The 15614-nt window shown below is 40.1% G+C and overlaps 2 protein-coding genes across 3 annotated transcripts in view; one reads left to right on the top strand and one right to left on the bottom strand.

Annotated features, from left to right (window-relative positions):
* Positions 1 to 1142, bottom strand: part of CARF (calcium responsive transcription factor) — a 55388-nt gene extending 54246 nt beyond the window's left edge. Inside the window, 1 exon segment of the mRNA XM_070421883.1 lies at positions 591 to 1142. The gene's annotated coding sequence lies outside the window, so the exon portion shown is untranslated.
* Positions 1143 to 1273: 131 nt separating this feature from the next.
* WDR12 (WD repeat domain 12) lies at positions 1274 to 14014 on the top strand. Of its 2 annotated transcripts, XM_070421885.1 has the most exons (14): positions 1274 to 1626; positions 2219 to 2334; positions 3076 to 3170; positions 4018 to 4112; positions 5210 to 5316; positions 6162 to 6277; positions 7325 to 7479; positions 7670 to 7715; positions 9143 to 9228; positions 9970 to 10110; positions 10230 to 10335; positions 10497 to 10629; positions 12851 to 12923; positions 13694 to 14014. In XM_070421885.1, exons 2-14 carry the CDS (start codon positions 2294 to 2296, stop codon positions 13769 to 13771), a joined length of 1272 nt encoding a protein of 423 aa, XP_070277986.1. In that variant the 5' UTR covers positions 1274 to 1626; positions 2219 to 2293; the 3' UTR covers positions 13772 to 14014. The 2 variants fall into 2 exon arrangements, with proteins under 2 accessions (XP_070277986.1, XP_070277985.1); XM_070421884.1 differs by lacking the exon at positions 1274 to 1626 and having other exon boundaries at positions 2130 to 2334.
* The last annotated feature ends 1600 nt before the right edge of the window (positions 14015 to 15614 follow it).

The following is a 15614-nucleotide window of genomic DNA, read 5'->3' as shown; positions in this document are numbered from 1 at the left end:
GCCTCAGGCGGTCTGGCTTCTTCAAGGAATGCCATTCTCACCATGACAATGAGTCGCACGATGAACTGACCACCGCTTTAGTTGCCAGCCCCGTCCTTTCCTAGGATTCAGCACAGAGGTTTTATTTATTCCTCTTACCATGAGGCGATTCCTACTTGTTCACGTTGGCAGAGCGAGTGTGATTGGCATCTAAAGGACAACGACGGTAACCATGGCTAACACTTCCTAGGTGCATTTAGTTCTTACAGCCGGGCCAGGTGTGGCACAGAGGTGCATACGAACGGGGGTGAGCCAAAGGGGCGGCCAGTGGTCTGCAAGGACCCAGCGTGCACGTCGGGAGCATCCCAACAGCTTCAGCGGCTTCTCAGTCGCAGCTGTGAACCTACTTCCGCCCCCGCCCCAAGCAGCCGCGGCGGCGTCAGGACCCAGGCACGCGGCTCCCAAACAGCCCTCGGGCCGCCGTCACTGTCCGCCAGTAACAGTTTGGTTCTCGCTTGCAATCGCTTCTCATATTCTACCGGACGCCCATCTAATTAAAGTGCAACTTTAAGTAACTTTTTTTTTTTAAGGAGAGCTTTAGTTGTCTTCACCTGTGCACACACCGCTCGGCCCCCAAATTTTGCAATCCAGCTCTGCCCGATGCTGGCCTGCTGTTTCTTGGAGCTTTCCTGGCGGACGCCTCAAAAAGCGACCGAAATCTCAATAGCAGAGGATCTCTCCACCCATCCATCCTCCAAAAACAACTACATTTAATTAGAATAATTCTCCGTCACTGATAAAACATGAGCCTTCTGGGTAACGTAGACCCCCAAAAATAAAAAAGCGGAGGAGGTGGTGTGGGAAGACGCCTTTCCCCTTTTAAATATGAGATATAAAGGGGCTCATCAAAAAAAAAAACCCGAACCCTAAAAACCGGGACCAGGGGCTGCGCGGAGGGCCACAATCGGGGCGCTCCCGCCGAGGGCTCGGGCCCTTCCCCGCGGCGGCGGCACGTCCTCGGCTCAGCGACCCTCCGCAGGGCGCCGAGCCTCCCTCCCCAGCGGCCTCCCCGGGACCCGCGAGCCTCCCCCCGGGCAGGGGGCGGCAGGCCTCGCCATGGAGGGCCCCGGAAAGGCCCCGAGGCGGGTCCGGCGGTCGCTACCGAGGTCCGGCGGCGGCAGGGGGCGGGGGCCGGCGGTTGCTTAGGGACCAGGAGGGTCAGGAGGTAATGGGAGGAGGCGGCGGGAGGAAGGGGGGGGGGGTTGGGAAGCGGCGTCCGGTCCGTCCGCGCAGACAGCTCCGCTAGACTTCCACCTCCCCCAGTCCCGCCGCCGCCGGGAGCTCTACGGGGCGAGGAGGGGCGTCCACGGAGCAGAGGGGAGAAAATCCAAAACGAGTCTACTCAACCTCGTCTGGGCTCCGAGGCCCCGCCATGGAGACCGGCACAGTGCGCAGGCGCGGCCCCCCCCAGAGCGCGCAGCGCGGGCCGGAGAGGAGACCGCTGTCGGCCACCGTCGTCGGTTCCCACTGGGATTGCGTTCCTTTTTTTTTTTTTCTTCTTCCTGTATTTCCTTTCTCTCATCAGGATTTAAAATCTGAAGCTAGAGGCGAGAGCCCACGAATAATCTCGGCAGAGTGACTCTGGTTGTGAGTATGCGTGGTCAAATAAACGCGGAACAGCTTTAGTAAATCAAAGCTGGAATAAAGAAGAAATATAATAAATAGCTGGCTGGAGTCGGGATGGTTTAATAAAAATGAGGGGGGAAAAAGCATTCCAGACCAAAAAGAAATATATTTAAGTAATCTCATTATGCAAGTAAGATATCCTGAGGGCAGGGTGGCAAAAAAAAAAAAAAAAGACTACAATTCCCAGCTGTCACAGCGTCTGAGAATCGCTGCTTTCTGGGGGTTGTAGTATCTGGGACCCGAGTTTGAAATATCGGATCTAAAGTCACCCTGTTATATAATAAAAGGGAAGGCGAGAGAGAAGCAGATTTGAAGTGGGCCTGTCTGTATCTTCACACTCGATCTCAGGCCTAAATATGTGAAAAGAACTCCCGGGAGATGAAAGGGACGCTGTGTCTTTAAGGCTCGACCGCCCTAATCGCTGGCGCCTCATCCGGGAATCGGTGGTTGATGTGTGCGGCCTGGGTGCGGGGCGGGCGCCGCGTGGTGGTGGAGGAAGCCGGGTCCGGCCCTGGTGCAGGGTAACTGAGCCGCCTCTTTTTGTAAAACCAAGGATCAGGTCTCGGAAGAAGGGATTGTCGGACCGGTACCCCCGCGTCTCTGGGCCATTTTGCTGTGCACCCCCGCGATGGCCCAGCTCCAGACCCGCTTCTTCACTGACAACAAGAAGTGAGTACGCTGCGCCCCTCGCCCCTTCCGGGGGTCCCTGCGTGTCTCTGCCTTTGCCGCACTCACTCCCCCGCCCGCCCCCGCTTCTTTTTTTGCTGGACTCTTCGCTGGACCGTGTTTTCCGCCCAAGCGGCAGCGGTACCTCTCGGGGGTTCCTCCGGGACCCACCGCTGGTATCGTCATTTAAATTGTGACCGTGGAGGAGCCGGAGGGCTGCGGGGCTGCCTCCAGCAGGAGGCACATTCTGTCATTGGGCCGTGAACCAAGTCGTTGCAGGCTGTCTGCCCATGATGTGCCCGTTTCTGAAAACACAGCTTCATTTTCTTTTTAAGTAGGTGGTAGGCGCTGTTTTCCTAAACCAGGCTAGAAAGTGGAGCTCTGAAGAGGGGGTTGGTAAGACTGGGAAGTCATTCGGTTACAGATTTGTGGAGATATATATATATATATATATATATATATATATATATATATATATATATCTGTGTGTATACATACGTGTATATATAAACATTTTTAACAGCAGCCCCCAGGTCTGTAGCATTCATTTGAAACCTAGTCACATCCTGCCTTATGGTGTGTTTGTAGCTTTATGAGCTGACCTGGTAATTAATTTTGTTAATCCCATGTAGCAAAATGTCTGACATGTAGTAGATACCCAGTGGATGTTTGTTGAATGAATGAACGCACATTTGTTAAAATAATCTGTGGACATAATCTTGATGTTTCGTTTCTGTTTCGTAGATATGCAGTAGATGATGTTCCCTTCTCAATCCCTGCAGCTTCTGAAGTTGCTGACCTTAGTAACATCATTAATAAACTGCTGCAGGCTAAAAATGGTAGGTAACACGTTCTGAAAAGTTACCACTAACTCCAGTAAATTCCATCACACTTTTATTTCCTTATTTTGGTCTTATTTTATAATACTGCATACAGTTTATAATGGTAAAATTTATAAATTATAATATATGGGGTTCCCTGCTGATACTTTAAAAAATGCTTTGAAATAAAAGTTTCCAGGAAAAAAATATTTTTAGGACTAAGGAGATAAGGTGGTTAAGATTTAGGAATAAAGATGTTAGTGTAATAGTTGTGATGTAAAGGTAATCAAGACATTGTGACTGTGCTGAAGACGGCCGAGCTGGGTTGGCAGAGAGCAAACATCTGGATGCTTGGGCCCCACTTGCTATACTTCTACAAAATGGAGTAACAAATGCCAGTGTTCATACTGGTATTTTTTTTTTAACTATTTAAGATTCATAAGAATGGGTAAAACATTTAAAAACATGTAAGAGTATCAAACCATTTATAAAGATACAAATATTAAACATATGCTGTGTAAATATAAGTTATTAGCCCATAAAATTAATATAAACAATGTGTGCAACAATATTGATTAAACGAGATTGGCCATAAATTGATCATTGGAGTTTTATGATAGGTAAAAAAGATTTATTATAAAGTTTATTCTCCATTGTTGCATATATTTGAATTTTTCTATAATAAGATGGTTTTTAAAAAGTAAAATCACACATGAAATAGAAGATTTAAACACTTTATTCTGGAGAAACTCAGAGGCCACACTGGGATAATAGGTACCTGTTTGTTGTGGAGTCTCTCATATACATCTCTGCCAATACCACTTCAGGTCCTCAGAGTGATGATTTTATTATGTGTTTTCTTTAGAGGTCCACAAACATGTGGAGTTTGATTTCCTTATCAAGGGCCAGTTTCTACGAATGCCCTTGGTCAAACATATGGAACTGGAAAACATCTCATCGGTAAGTTCAAATGCTTACTTGCTCTATTTTACTCAAGTTATTGCCAGATAATGTAGGCGAACTCCATTTAGAATCAGGCTGAATCTACGGTAACCGGTATCCTTTTGATTATTTTTTTCCCTAGAAATTTGAATTTCAGTTTTTTATATACTCAAGTTTGAAATCCTCTCTTCTGAGAGTATATTATTCAAGAAATACAGATGAATGAATATGGAAAGATACCTTCATATCTGTGGAAGAATGGTCAAAAAAGGCAATAGCAAATATATATTTAATTCTCATAAAGGTGTACAAAATGATTGTGCACCTAGAACAACTTTTATAGCTTAGGGCTATTGTGATTTAAAATGATTTTTCTACCCTCTAATTTTCAAACTTTTATTAATATTGCTTTTATCATTTAAAATATAATTTTGGGGGCAATTTTTAGAACTGTGGTAAAATACACAGTTTATCATTTTAACCATTTTTTAAGTTTATAATCTAGTGGCCATTAACTACATTCACAATATTATGCAACCATCACCACTATTCATTTCCAAGACTACTACTTCATCCTAAGTAGAAGCTCTGTATCCATTTAACAATATGCTTTTGTGATTTTATAATTTAAAGTTTCTTATATTCTTTTTTAAAAAATACATTTTTATTGATTTCAGAGAGAGGAATGGAGAGGGAGAGAGATAGAAACATCAATGATGAGAGAGAATAGAATCATGGATTGGCTGCCTCCTGCATGCCCCCCCCCCTCCCCCCTCCCTTGGGGATTGAGCCCACAACCTAGGAATGTGCCTTGACCAGGAATTGAACCATGACCTCCTGATTCATAGTTCGACGCTCAACCATTGAGCCATGTCGGCCGGGCTTCTTATATTCTTTTTTCCCCCACTTTTAGCATAAGTTTTCCAAGGTCATTAATATTTCTTAATGTTACTCATAGCATACTGTTAGGTCAAATAAAGTTTCACCTTTTGTATGGCTCCAGATTTTCTGGGTTATGAAGGGGACAAACATGAAGGAGATGTATTAAACTGGGGGTCTTTTATCTCCGTAAGACTGCACCACCTGATTGATGCCTGGTTTCTCTCTGTGCCTAGGAAGAGGTTGTGGAACTAGAATACGTGGAGAAGTACACTGCACCTCAGCCAGAGCAATGCTTGTTCCATGACGACTGGATCAGCTCAATCCAAGGGGCAGAGGAATGGTATTGCAGACGAATGTTCTTATATCCCTTTTTCTTATGCCACCATAGTCTTCTTAAGCTCATGATGGGAATATCCTCTGATTTCTCTGTTCTTTGTAAAAATAGTTTGTGATACATGTATCGGTGACCACACTAAAGATCTTTACATTCACTATAGTCTAGAAGAAACATATCTATTAGTAAGTTTTCTCTTCTGTGTCAAGATGTGGTGACATTTGTATTCTGAATAGGTTAAGTGTCAAGGCATTTATTTAATTTGCTGTTTTTAAGACCAAGGATATTATTTGTTTTATAGAGGCGGAAGGGGGGAATCCTTTTATAATAAGTTATATATCTCCTGGCCTGCTATCATGAAAGTGCAGGTCATGCTATATTAGGGCTAAAATGGGCAGACTGGAATCAAGAAGTTGTGCCTGGCTCAGAGCAGACTCCCACTGGCCTTACCTGTAGAAAAACACCTAAAGAGTGGTGTATAGTGGTAGCTTACATGCAAAGAATTCTCCCTGTAGTTATTACACAAAGTTACGTTTTTACTTTAAGTGGTTTTCTGTTTAATGGTTTTTACAAGGACTGTTAGGCTTTTCAAGCTACTTGCTTAGCTTTCCTAATAGTTGTAGTATTTACAACAATAGTAAAAGTGAAATATAGGATTTGTCAGTAGCTCTGTTATTATTTTTAGCAGGTCAGGAAAAGCCAAATGTAATATCTCTGTTCTGCTCTCGTGTGTTTTGAAATATCATATTCAAGGAGAGTTTTAAAGTATAATCCTCAAAATTGACTTTGTTGTTACCTTAGAAATATAATTGATTTCAGGGGCTGAAAAAGCTTTTTCTATTTCATCGCAGGATCTTGACTGGTTCTTATGATAAGACTTCTCGGATTTGGTCCTTGGGAGGAAAGTCGATAATGACAATTGTGGGACATACAGACGTCGTAAAAGATGTGGCCTGGGTGAAAAAAGGTAAGCAGTCTGCCTAAACGGAGAACACTCCTGGATAGGGATTGAAAATAAGCCATTTTCAGTGTTAGGGCATAAAATGGACAGCTTAGGAAATGTCTCATGCCTCAGTTATTCTCACCTCTTTCAAAAATATAGTGTTCAAGAAGAAAAGGATTACATAAAAAATTCACACTTTAGTAGAAGTGAACCCTTACTAAAATTATATCAGACTAGTGCACGAAATTTGTGCACTCGGGGGGAGTGGGGGTCCCTCAGCCAGGCCTGCGCCCTCTTGCAGTCTGGGAACCTTCAGGGGATGTCCGACTGATAGCTTAGGCTTAAGCCGTCAGTCAGACATCCTTAGCGCTGCTGTGGAGGCAGAAGAGGCTCCTGCCCTCACTGCTGTGCTTGCCAGCCATGAGCCTGGCTTCTGGCTGAGGGCACTAACCACCAGGGGGCAGCTCCTGCATTGAGGGGGATCGGGCCGAAACCGGCACTCCAACATCCCCCAGGGGTCCCAGATTGTGAGAGCGCAGGCCAGGCCAGGGGACCCCACAGGTGCACAGTCAGGGCTGGGGAGGGACACGGGAGGTTGGCCAGCTGGGGAGGGTCCGCAGGAGGGCTCCAGGGCATGTCTGGCCCATCTCACTCAGTCCTGATCGGAAGGGCCCCAGCAGCAAGCTAACCTATCAGTCAGAGTGTCTGCCCCCTGGTGGTCAGTGCACATCATAGCAAGCGGTTGAACAGTCTTAGCATATCATTAGCATATTACACTTTGGTTGAATGGACGACAAGACGACTGGACACTTAGCATATTAGGCTTATATATATATAGATAATATGTATTTTCAAGTTAAGACTGTGTGTGTTAAACTCATTTCTCTTAATGTATTTTTTGAAGAATCTTTATACTATAAATTAGCTTCCTTTTCAAAGCTGGACATGAGCTTTTTTTCTTTTTAACGTTTTCCTCAACAACAACAAATTCAGTTCTTTGGTTTCAGAGCATGATCGATTTTACATTGTTGTGATTACGTGTCTCTTACTCCTGTGCTCTCCTTTCTTCAGACAACCTGTCTTGCCTGCTGCTGAGTGCCTCTATGGACCAGACGGTCCTCCTGTGGGAGTGGAACGTAGAGAGAAACAAGGTGAAAGCCCTGCACTGCTGCAGAGGCCATGCTGGGAGTGTGGACTCCATAGCTGTTGATGGCTCAGGGACTAAAGTAAGTAGCTACTGTGCCATCAGGACTGTGTTGAGTTCCACTCTGAACTTACATGAAAAATGTTTCCTGTGTATATTCATTGTGATTGGCCACCTTTCCTAACAACTGGTGACTAAAGCAGAGAGAAACAAGGCAAATAACATGATGGGTTATATTACAAACTCTTTTCCTTTCATATATCTGTTTCTAGTTTTGCAGTGGCTCCTGGGATAAGATGCTAAAGATCTGGTCTACAGGTAAATATTTCTTTTACTTTGACTTATTAATATTTCAAGAATTTTAGTGAAAATTCTATGTAGCCCATATGTTAACATAAAAATGGGCCAGGGTTTTGTAGGATACAAAGGATCATAGTGTAGAGAAAAATTCGTATATTTCTTTGTGTTTCACAATGTTTTTCTACCTCAGCATCCCCTTATTAATTGGACAATGTCACTGAATTGCTGCACATGTCAACAGCATGTTTGGTGTAATGGGGCATAACTGTCTGAAGTCCCTTATTCAGGAATCTGGAAATAAACTAAAGTATCTTTTGAGTAATTTTTATATACTTTACTGTTAGAGGAATTTTCTTAAAGCCGGTTTACTTAAAAAAAGACTTTTTAATACAGTTTTATCAAACCTCTTGCTTTGAAAACAGATTAGAAGGAACAATTAGAGGAGGAGGAGGGAGGACTCTCAGAGGCAGGTGCCTTCAGAGTAGTAAGAAGACACTGAAAGAAGAAAAGGAGGGGAAACTCACAGATACTTAAATTTTAAAAACAGTAGCCTAGAGCTGTTTATGGCACAGGTAAACAGATCAGAACACCTGTTACTTCTGAGGTAACTGCTGTATTACAGCATAATACCCTAAATACGGTTTACAAAGGAGAGTCAGGGAGATCAGGAAGAGCTTAAAGAGTTTTAAGTAATTATGTGCAAGATGGCAGGAAATATATAATCCATTTTAGTAGATATTCCAAAAATGCTTAAAATAATCAGTTTTGAGGCAGAAAGTAGTTTAGAAATTTTCCCCTTTGTGGCATATTTTATTTTTTTATAATTCTGGGTAAATGAGATATGTTTATTAGTTGTTACCCTTAGGGCACTTACAGTCCAGTTTGGGAAAAACTTCAAAATTCATAAAACAGTTATAAAGCATTCAAATATGTGGTTTTCCATCTGAAGTTTGATACCTGGCCAAATGATGTAAAACAAGGATTTTTTTTTTTTAACCAAACAAAAAATAACTATCTGTGAAACACTTAAATTCATTGTTAGAAAAGTAAAGGAAGAATAAACATGGCTGGAATGTATGTCCTTTTAACATGTGTTTATCTTGTGGCATTCCCTTCATGATACTAATCCAATCTGGTCAACTATGGTCTTAGATATGGTAAAGTAGTGAATATTCTTAATGATCTTAAAGACACAGTGAGATATCAAAGTGGTTAGCTTCTAGGATTTAATGTATTTTACTTTTTCTGTTTGGAAGATTGGTAACCCAGGTATTGTTTTTATGTATAATTTTCTATTAACGAAAATTGGTAGGAATATCTATTCTAGCCAAATGAGATACTGTGGAGAAAATATGTACCCAGAAATGTAAGAATTCTTTGAGACTGTCTGCGATTAATGTTTACTATAATTTTAAAAGTATCCAATCTAATTTTCTATGATACAGTCCCTACAGATGAAGAAGATGAATTGGAGGAATCCACAAATCGACCAAGGAAGAAACAGAAAACAGAGCAATTGGGACTAACAAGGGTAAGTATTTGTGAGAATTGCTATCCTTGGCAATTTGTCTGTAGTGACAAATTGATGTTTCTATTTCCCTCTTCCTCTCCCTTTCTCAAATCAATAAAAATATATTTAAAAAAATTTTTTTTAAAAAGAACTGTAAATGCCTTGCCAATTTGGATATTGTGCCAGTTGTGATTTATTGATGCATTGCCTTGATTTTGCAACCTCTAAAGAATATATCTGAGAAGAGAATTTCTTGAATTATAAAATCCCTTTACATAGAAGTAGTTGTGTTTTTTTTTTAATCCTCACCCAAGGATAATTTTCCATTGATTTTTTAGAGGGAGTGGAAGGGAGGGAGAGAGACAGAGAGAAAAACATCAATGTGAGAGGTCGATTGGTTGCCTCCTGCACATGCCCAACCAGGGTTGAGGATCGAGCCTGCAACCAAGGTACGTGCCCTTGACCGGAATTGAGCTGGGACCCTTCAGTCTGAGGGACAATGCTCTAACCACTGAGCCAAACCAGGTAGGGCGAAGGTGGCCTCTTTTTTTTTATAACCTTTCCTTTCATTGAAGTTTGGCATACATACAGTTACGTATACAACTCAATGAATTTTTACAATACCCAAGTAATCACTACATTGAGAATTACCAATACCCGGAAGACTCCCTCTAGCCTCCCTTAAAATAAGTAGACCCTAAAGATAATCACTGTTGTGACTTGTATCACCTTAGATTAGTTTCATCTGTCTTTCATTTTTAGACGCCCATCGTGACTCTGTCTGGTCATAAAGAAGCAATTTCCTCGGTTCTGTGGTCAGATGCTGAAGAAATCTGCAGTGCATCCTGGGACCACACAATTAGAGTATGGGATGTTGAGTCTGGCAGTCTTAAGTCAACCTTGGTAAGATTTACAGCCTCAGTGGTTCTCGGATTAACTTTGAGCTTTTAAGTGATAAGCTTCTAGAGATGATTAATTTTAACCCACCCTGGTTAAATGTCCTTCCCTTTTTTTTTCCCCAGACAGGAAATAAAGTATTTAATTGTATCTCCTACTCTCCACTTTGTAAACGTTTAGCATCTGGAAGTACAGATAGGCATATCAGACTGTGGGATCCCCGGACTAAAGGTGAGTCATGTAAACCACTGGAGGAGAAATGTATAAACAGCATCAATTTCTCTTTTCAATAGAGAGGTGTATAAAAAGCTAACTTTCTACATATTTCTTTTTAGATTTTTTTCTGCCTGCTTCTAATATTCAGTAATGGTTATCTTTTTTGCTTTGTTCAGATGGTTCTTTGGTGTCGCTGTCCCTAACCTCACATACCGGCTGGGTGACAGCAGTAAAGTGGTCTCCTACCCATGAGCAGCAGCTGATCTCAGGTTCTTTAGATAACATTGTCAAGCTGTGGGATACAAGGAGGTAAGTCCTATTTACGGTCCACAAAAGAGATATGTCAATTGCCTATTGTATACAGAGAATACAAAGTGAATACTGAAATGATAAATATTGATGTCAAAAAGAAAGACCAGAATCAAAGGCATTTTCTTTTGTTAACGTTTTTTTTGCAGACTGAAAGAATTTGTGGTAGTTGTGGGGGGTTTTTGGACACACAAAAAAATCCACAAGTATATAAAAATACATCTTTCTGACCTTGATATGTATGTAAGACAAGAAAAGACAGGTTAGAAAAACTATCCTGAACTTTATTATAAATATAACTATAGAAGAAGGCCAGTGGTCTCTGAATAAATAGAACTGTGATCAAGTTATAAATTATGTTAATAAAAATGCATGCTTGTTATTTACCTTAAATCTGCTTTCTGACATCCTTATACTGCCTTATGATACATGAATTATTAATATCTAGAAGGTGTATATTTTTAATTGACTACTTTATATAGTTTCTGATACTAATAGTTAAGTGCCATGAAGAAAATCAAGCAGAGTAAAGGGGACACTCTTTGGGGGAGGCCTCTCTTTGAAAGCAGTATTCTAATAATGAATTGAACAAGGTGAAGGTACGAGCGGAAAAAGCAGATAAGGCGGGAAAGTCATTGCATATCGACAAAATAGCAAGGGAGTCCGTGATAGAGTGGAGTAAGCAAGGAGGAGAGTGGCTGCACATGAGGCAGATGGTGGTGATATTGAGCAGGACCTTGTAGGCCACGGTAAGGAATTTAGATTTCACTCTAAGTATGATGAGGAAGGCTTTGGAAATTTTTGAGCAGGGGGGCAAGAATGAAAGCAGAGAGGCTAATATAATTCGAGTCAGAATAGTAATTTGGACTATGGGGGTAGCATTAGAGATAAGTGGTTGGATTTTAAGTATATTTTAAAGATAGCTCTTTGGGATTTTGTTTGTTTTTTTAATATATTTTTATTTCAGAGAGGAAGGAAGAGAGAGGAAGATAGAAACATCAGTGAGGAAAGAGAATCACTGATAGGCTGCCTCCTGCACACCCCACACTGGGGATCGAGCCTGCAACCCAGGCATGTGCCCTTGGCTGGAATCGAACCCGGGACTCTTTATTCCGCAGGCCAACACTATCCACTGAGCCAAACTGGCTAGGGCAAGATAGCACTTTGTCAGGATTGGCTCAGAAACTGAAAGTAGAAATAGGAGTCTAGGACAGTGGTCGGCAAACTGCGGCTCGCGAGCCACATGCCGCTCTTTGGCCCCTTGAGTGTGGCTCTTCCTAAGCCTTAGGAGTACCCTAATTAAGTTAATAACAATGTACCTACCTATATAGTTTAAGTTTAAAAAATTTGGCTCTCAAAAGAAATTTCAATCGTTGTACTGTTGATATTTGGCTCTGTTGACTAATGAGTTTGCCGACCACGGGTCTAGGATAATGCCTGTATTTTCTACTGAGCAACTGGGTAATTATTGGTGCCATTTGCTATAATGGGAAAGAGTAGGAAAAAAAGGTTTATAGGGGGAAATCAATAGTTTTTTGGTTGTTTTAAATGTGTAGTGCCCAGACATTGAGCCGTCACCCAATTGGATATACATATCAAACTCGGGAGAAATTTGGCTAAAATATAAATTTGGGAGTTACCAGCGTATAGATCAGTGATGGCGAACCTATGACACGCGTGTCAGAGGTGACATGCGAACTCATTTTTTTGGTTGATTTTTCTTTGTTAAATGGCATTTAAATATATAAAATAAATATCAAAAATATAAGTCTTTGTTTTACTATGGTTGCAAATATCAAAAAATTTCTATATGTGACACGGCACCAGAGTTAAGTTAGGGTTTTTCAAAATGCTGGCAAGCCGAGCTCAAAAGGTTCGCCGTCACTGATATAGATGAATAGATCAACGGTATATAAAGCCATGATTCGGAAGTAAAAGTAAAGTAGTCAAGGAAGTGTGAAGATGGGCCTAATTATAAATTTTTATAAATAAATAGCATTTTTCCTGAATATACTTGTTTGTAGTAAGTCTTGGTCACTTGCTAATGATGTAAGAAAACAGGAGAGGTGGTCAAGTAAATACCCAGAATTTTAATACTTAGTGGTTACAAAGGCAGGGATGGTGAATGTTAAAGTTTCCAGGAAAGTTTAGCTGATCATTCATATATATTTGTTTTAGTATTATGATATGCACATAACATGTCAACATTTTTATCTTTTAGTTGTAAGGCTCCTCTCTATGACTTGGCTGCTCATGAAGACAAAGTTCTGAGTGTGGACTGGACAGACACAGGGGTAAGATGTTATTAGTTATTTGGTGAAGAGGAAAATATATCATTAGAATAAGTCTGGTGTTTGTTGTATTTCATATATCTGATATTTATAATTCTCTATTCTAAGTTTCCATTAATATTATTCATAAAATCTCAGACTCCATTCAAAGAAGGAACAAATTTGTCCATTAATATTAGGAATAGAAAATATGAAGCACTTTTGTTCTTATGAGTATTTTAATGACATGTTTCAAATCCATAAACTTGCTACTTTAGACTAATTGGATCAAAGTATTTCCCATTTAGAAAAATCTTATATAATGAATCTAGATTATAAAATGTGTTTAAATAATTATAGTTTAATTATTTTTATGTATATACATTAGCTCTATTGCCTAAGAATTCTTTTCAAATATAGGTCATAGGGCTACGTGTATAATTTGTAATATCCATTTACTGGCAAACAATGTGCTTTCCTTTAAAAACTTAATTTTTCTAAATGGATAAAACTATATTACCCTTCAAACTTTTTATTATATTTCTTAGCAAATCCTTCATAGAAAATTACACCTTAACCAAATTCAAATGATCACTTTTAAAGCTTTAATATACTGTATTATAATATAGTGAAAACTGATGTAACCAGTCCATTTAAGTATAAACTCACAATGCAAGTTAACTGCTCATTCATAATTTCTCTGTAATCTGAACCACCAGTATTTACTTAGGTTTACTATCATATGAAATAACTGTCTTCTATTTGTGTGTTTTTTTTTCTCTCCTTTTATGCAGTTACTTCTGAGTGGAGGAGCAGACAATAAGTTGTATTCCTACAGATATTCACCTACCACTTCCCATGTGGGGGCATGAAAGTGAATGATAAACTTGACTACAGAGATTCTGTAAATGTAATTATAGAGAATCCTCAGAGTACATCAGTGCAGATCACCCTTTATAATAGTTCTTACCGTCTTTTTATTTTGTATTTATTGTATAACATTGTGCATTTATAAAATATAAAATGTGGCTTGCATTCTCTACCTATGTAAACTCTTGAAATAAAACTGAGTTTATTATTTCTTTTTAAAGGTACTAGTTTGAATTAAAATTTGCTTTTGAAATACTATAAAAGCATATATTAAAAATACAGTACTTGTCCAGTGGTGGTTGTTTTTTAACTTCTGATAGAGAAACAACTTTTTAAAGTTAGTTGTTTTTAAAAAGCATCTAAAAAATAAAATGTAATACAGAAAAATTTAGAAATGCAATTTGCATTTGTTAAAATAAGTGATGTCTAACTGTAAAGACTTTGAAGGTATTCAGAACATTAGAACATGTAGATGTTGCCAATTTATTAATTTCTTGAAATATTCTAAGTGAGGTACTTCATATTAAAGATGTCACCATCCTTACAGCAGTTCTCAACCTGTGGGTCGCGAACAATAAAAATAGATCCTGCATATCAGATATTTACATTATGATTCATATCAATAGCAAAATTACAGTTATGAAGTAGCAACGAAAATAATTTTATGGTTGGGGGTCACCACAACATGAGGAACTGTATTAAAGGGTCACGGCATTAGGAAGGTTGAGAACCACTGCGAGAAACTGCATACAGATTTCATGGTAACAAGGAATCCGTCTACCATACTTACTCTTGTGTATAAGAACAGATTCTTTGGACCAAACCTTTCAGTCAGTATTAGATACAAACTTTCTACAAATGGTATAGCAGTTGTCTACATTCATGTGTGATATACCAAATATTTAAAGTAAATGCCCTCTTCCATCTTTAATGGATTGGCATTCCTCAAGCAGAGCACTTCCCCTTCTGAGTAATATATGGAGAATTCGTTTGATCATATCATTAGACTCTAATGCAATATATATATATATATATATATATATATTTTAATCCTCACCCAAAGGGATGTTTTTCATTGATTCTAGAGAGGGAAACGGAGGTGGGGAGAGAGAAACATCAATGTGAAAGAAACATCGATCAAAAGCCTCCCTTGTGCCCTGCCCGGGATCAGACCCACGACCCTTCAGTGCACAGGACAATGCTCTAATCAACTGAGCCACACCAACCAGGGTACAATATATCTTTTTTTTGAATCTTGTTTTAATTTTTAAATTAGAGTTGGCATACAATATTATATGTTTTAGGTACATAATTCTGTGATTAGAGAGAGAACTTACGAAGTAATCACACCAATAAATCTAGTTACCCATCTGGCTGTAGTTGAGAGCCAGATTAACAGTGGATTAAACCAGGTGTAAATTTAATTCTCTTGTGTGTAGCTGTCCAGGGCTAGTGCGGTGGTTTTTGTTCCACATTCCTTAGGGACTCCAGCATGCACCCTCTACCCCCATAATATGGACCAAGAGCTAGAGCTCCAGTTACATTTTTTTTTTCTCATCTAGTGAAGACCTGTAAATTTTATATCTGTCGTTTCTGAAAATATTTTAATTTTCAGAGAACAGGGATAAATTTATATTTCTGTCCTGGGTGGTCTCTGAATGAGCCTTTCAGGCAGTGTTATTAAAAATATTTTGCCCTAGCCTAGCCAGTTTGACTCTGGATAGAGCGGCCTGCAGACTGAAGGGTTCAGGGTTTGATTCCCAACCAGGGTTGTGGGCTCTATCCCCAGTAGGGGGCGTGCAGGAGGCAGCCAATCAATGATTCTCGTTGATGTTCCTATCCCTC

The sequence above is a fragment of the Myotis yumanensis genome, unplaced genomic scaffold, assembly GCF_028538775.1.
Source record: "Myotis yumanensis isolate MYYU_CA2020_CCGP unplaced genomic scaffold, mMyoYum1.0.hap1 SCAF_8, whole genome shotgun sequence".
NCBI classification, from domain to species: Eukaryota; Metazoa; Chordata; class Mammalia; order Chiroptera; family Vespertilionidae; genus Myotis; species Myotis yumanensis.
The sequence above is the reverse complement of the archived record's forward strand: the minus strand, read 5'-3'. Positions and strand labels throughout refer to the sequence as shown.

Excerpts from the sequence above, each read along its gene's own strand:
- WDR12 (XM_070421885.1), top strand. The coding sequence starts at position 2,294 with ATGGCCCAGCTCCAGACCCGCTTCTTCACTGACAACAAGAA. Across the intron at positions 4,113-5,209 it reads AACTGGAAAACATCTCATCG|GAAGAGGTTGTGGAACTAGA; the intron begins GTAAGTTCAAAT and ends CTCTGTGCCTAG. Across the intron at positions 7,716-9,142 it reads GCTAAAGATCTGGTCTACAG|TCCCTACAGATGAAGAAGAT; the intron begins GTAAATATTTCT and ends TCTATGATACAG.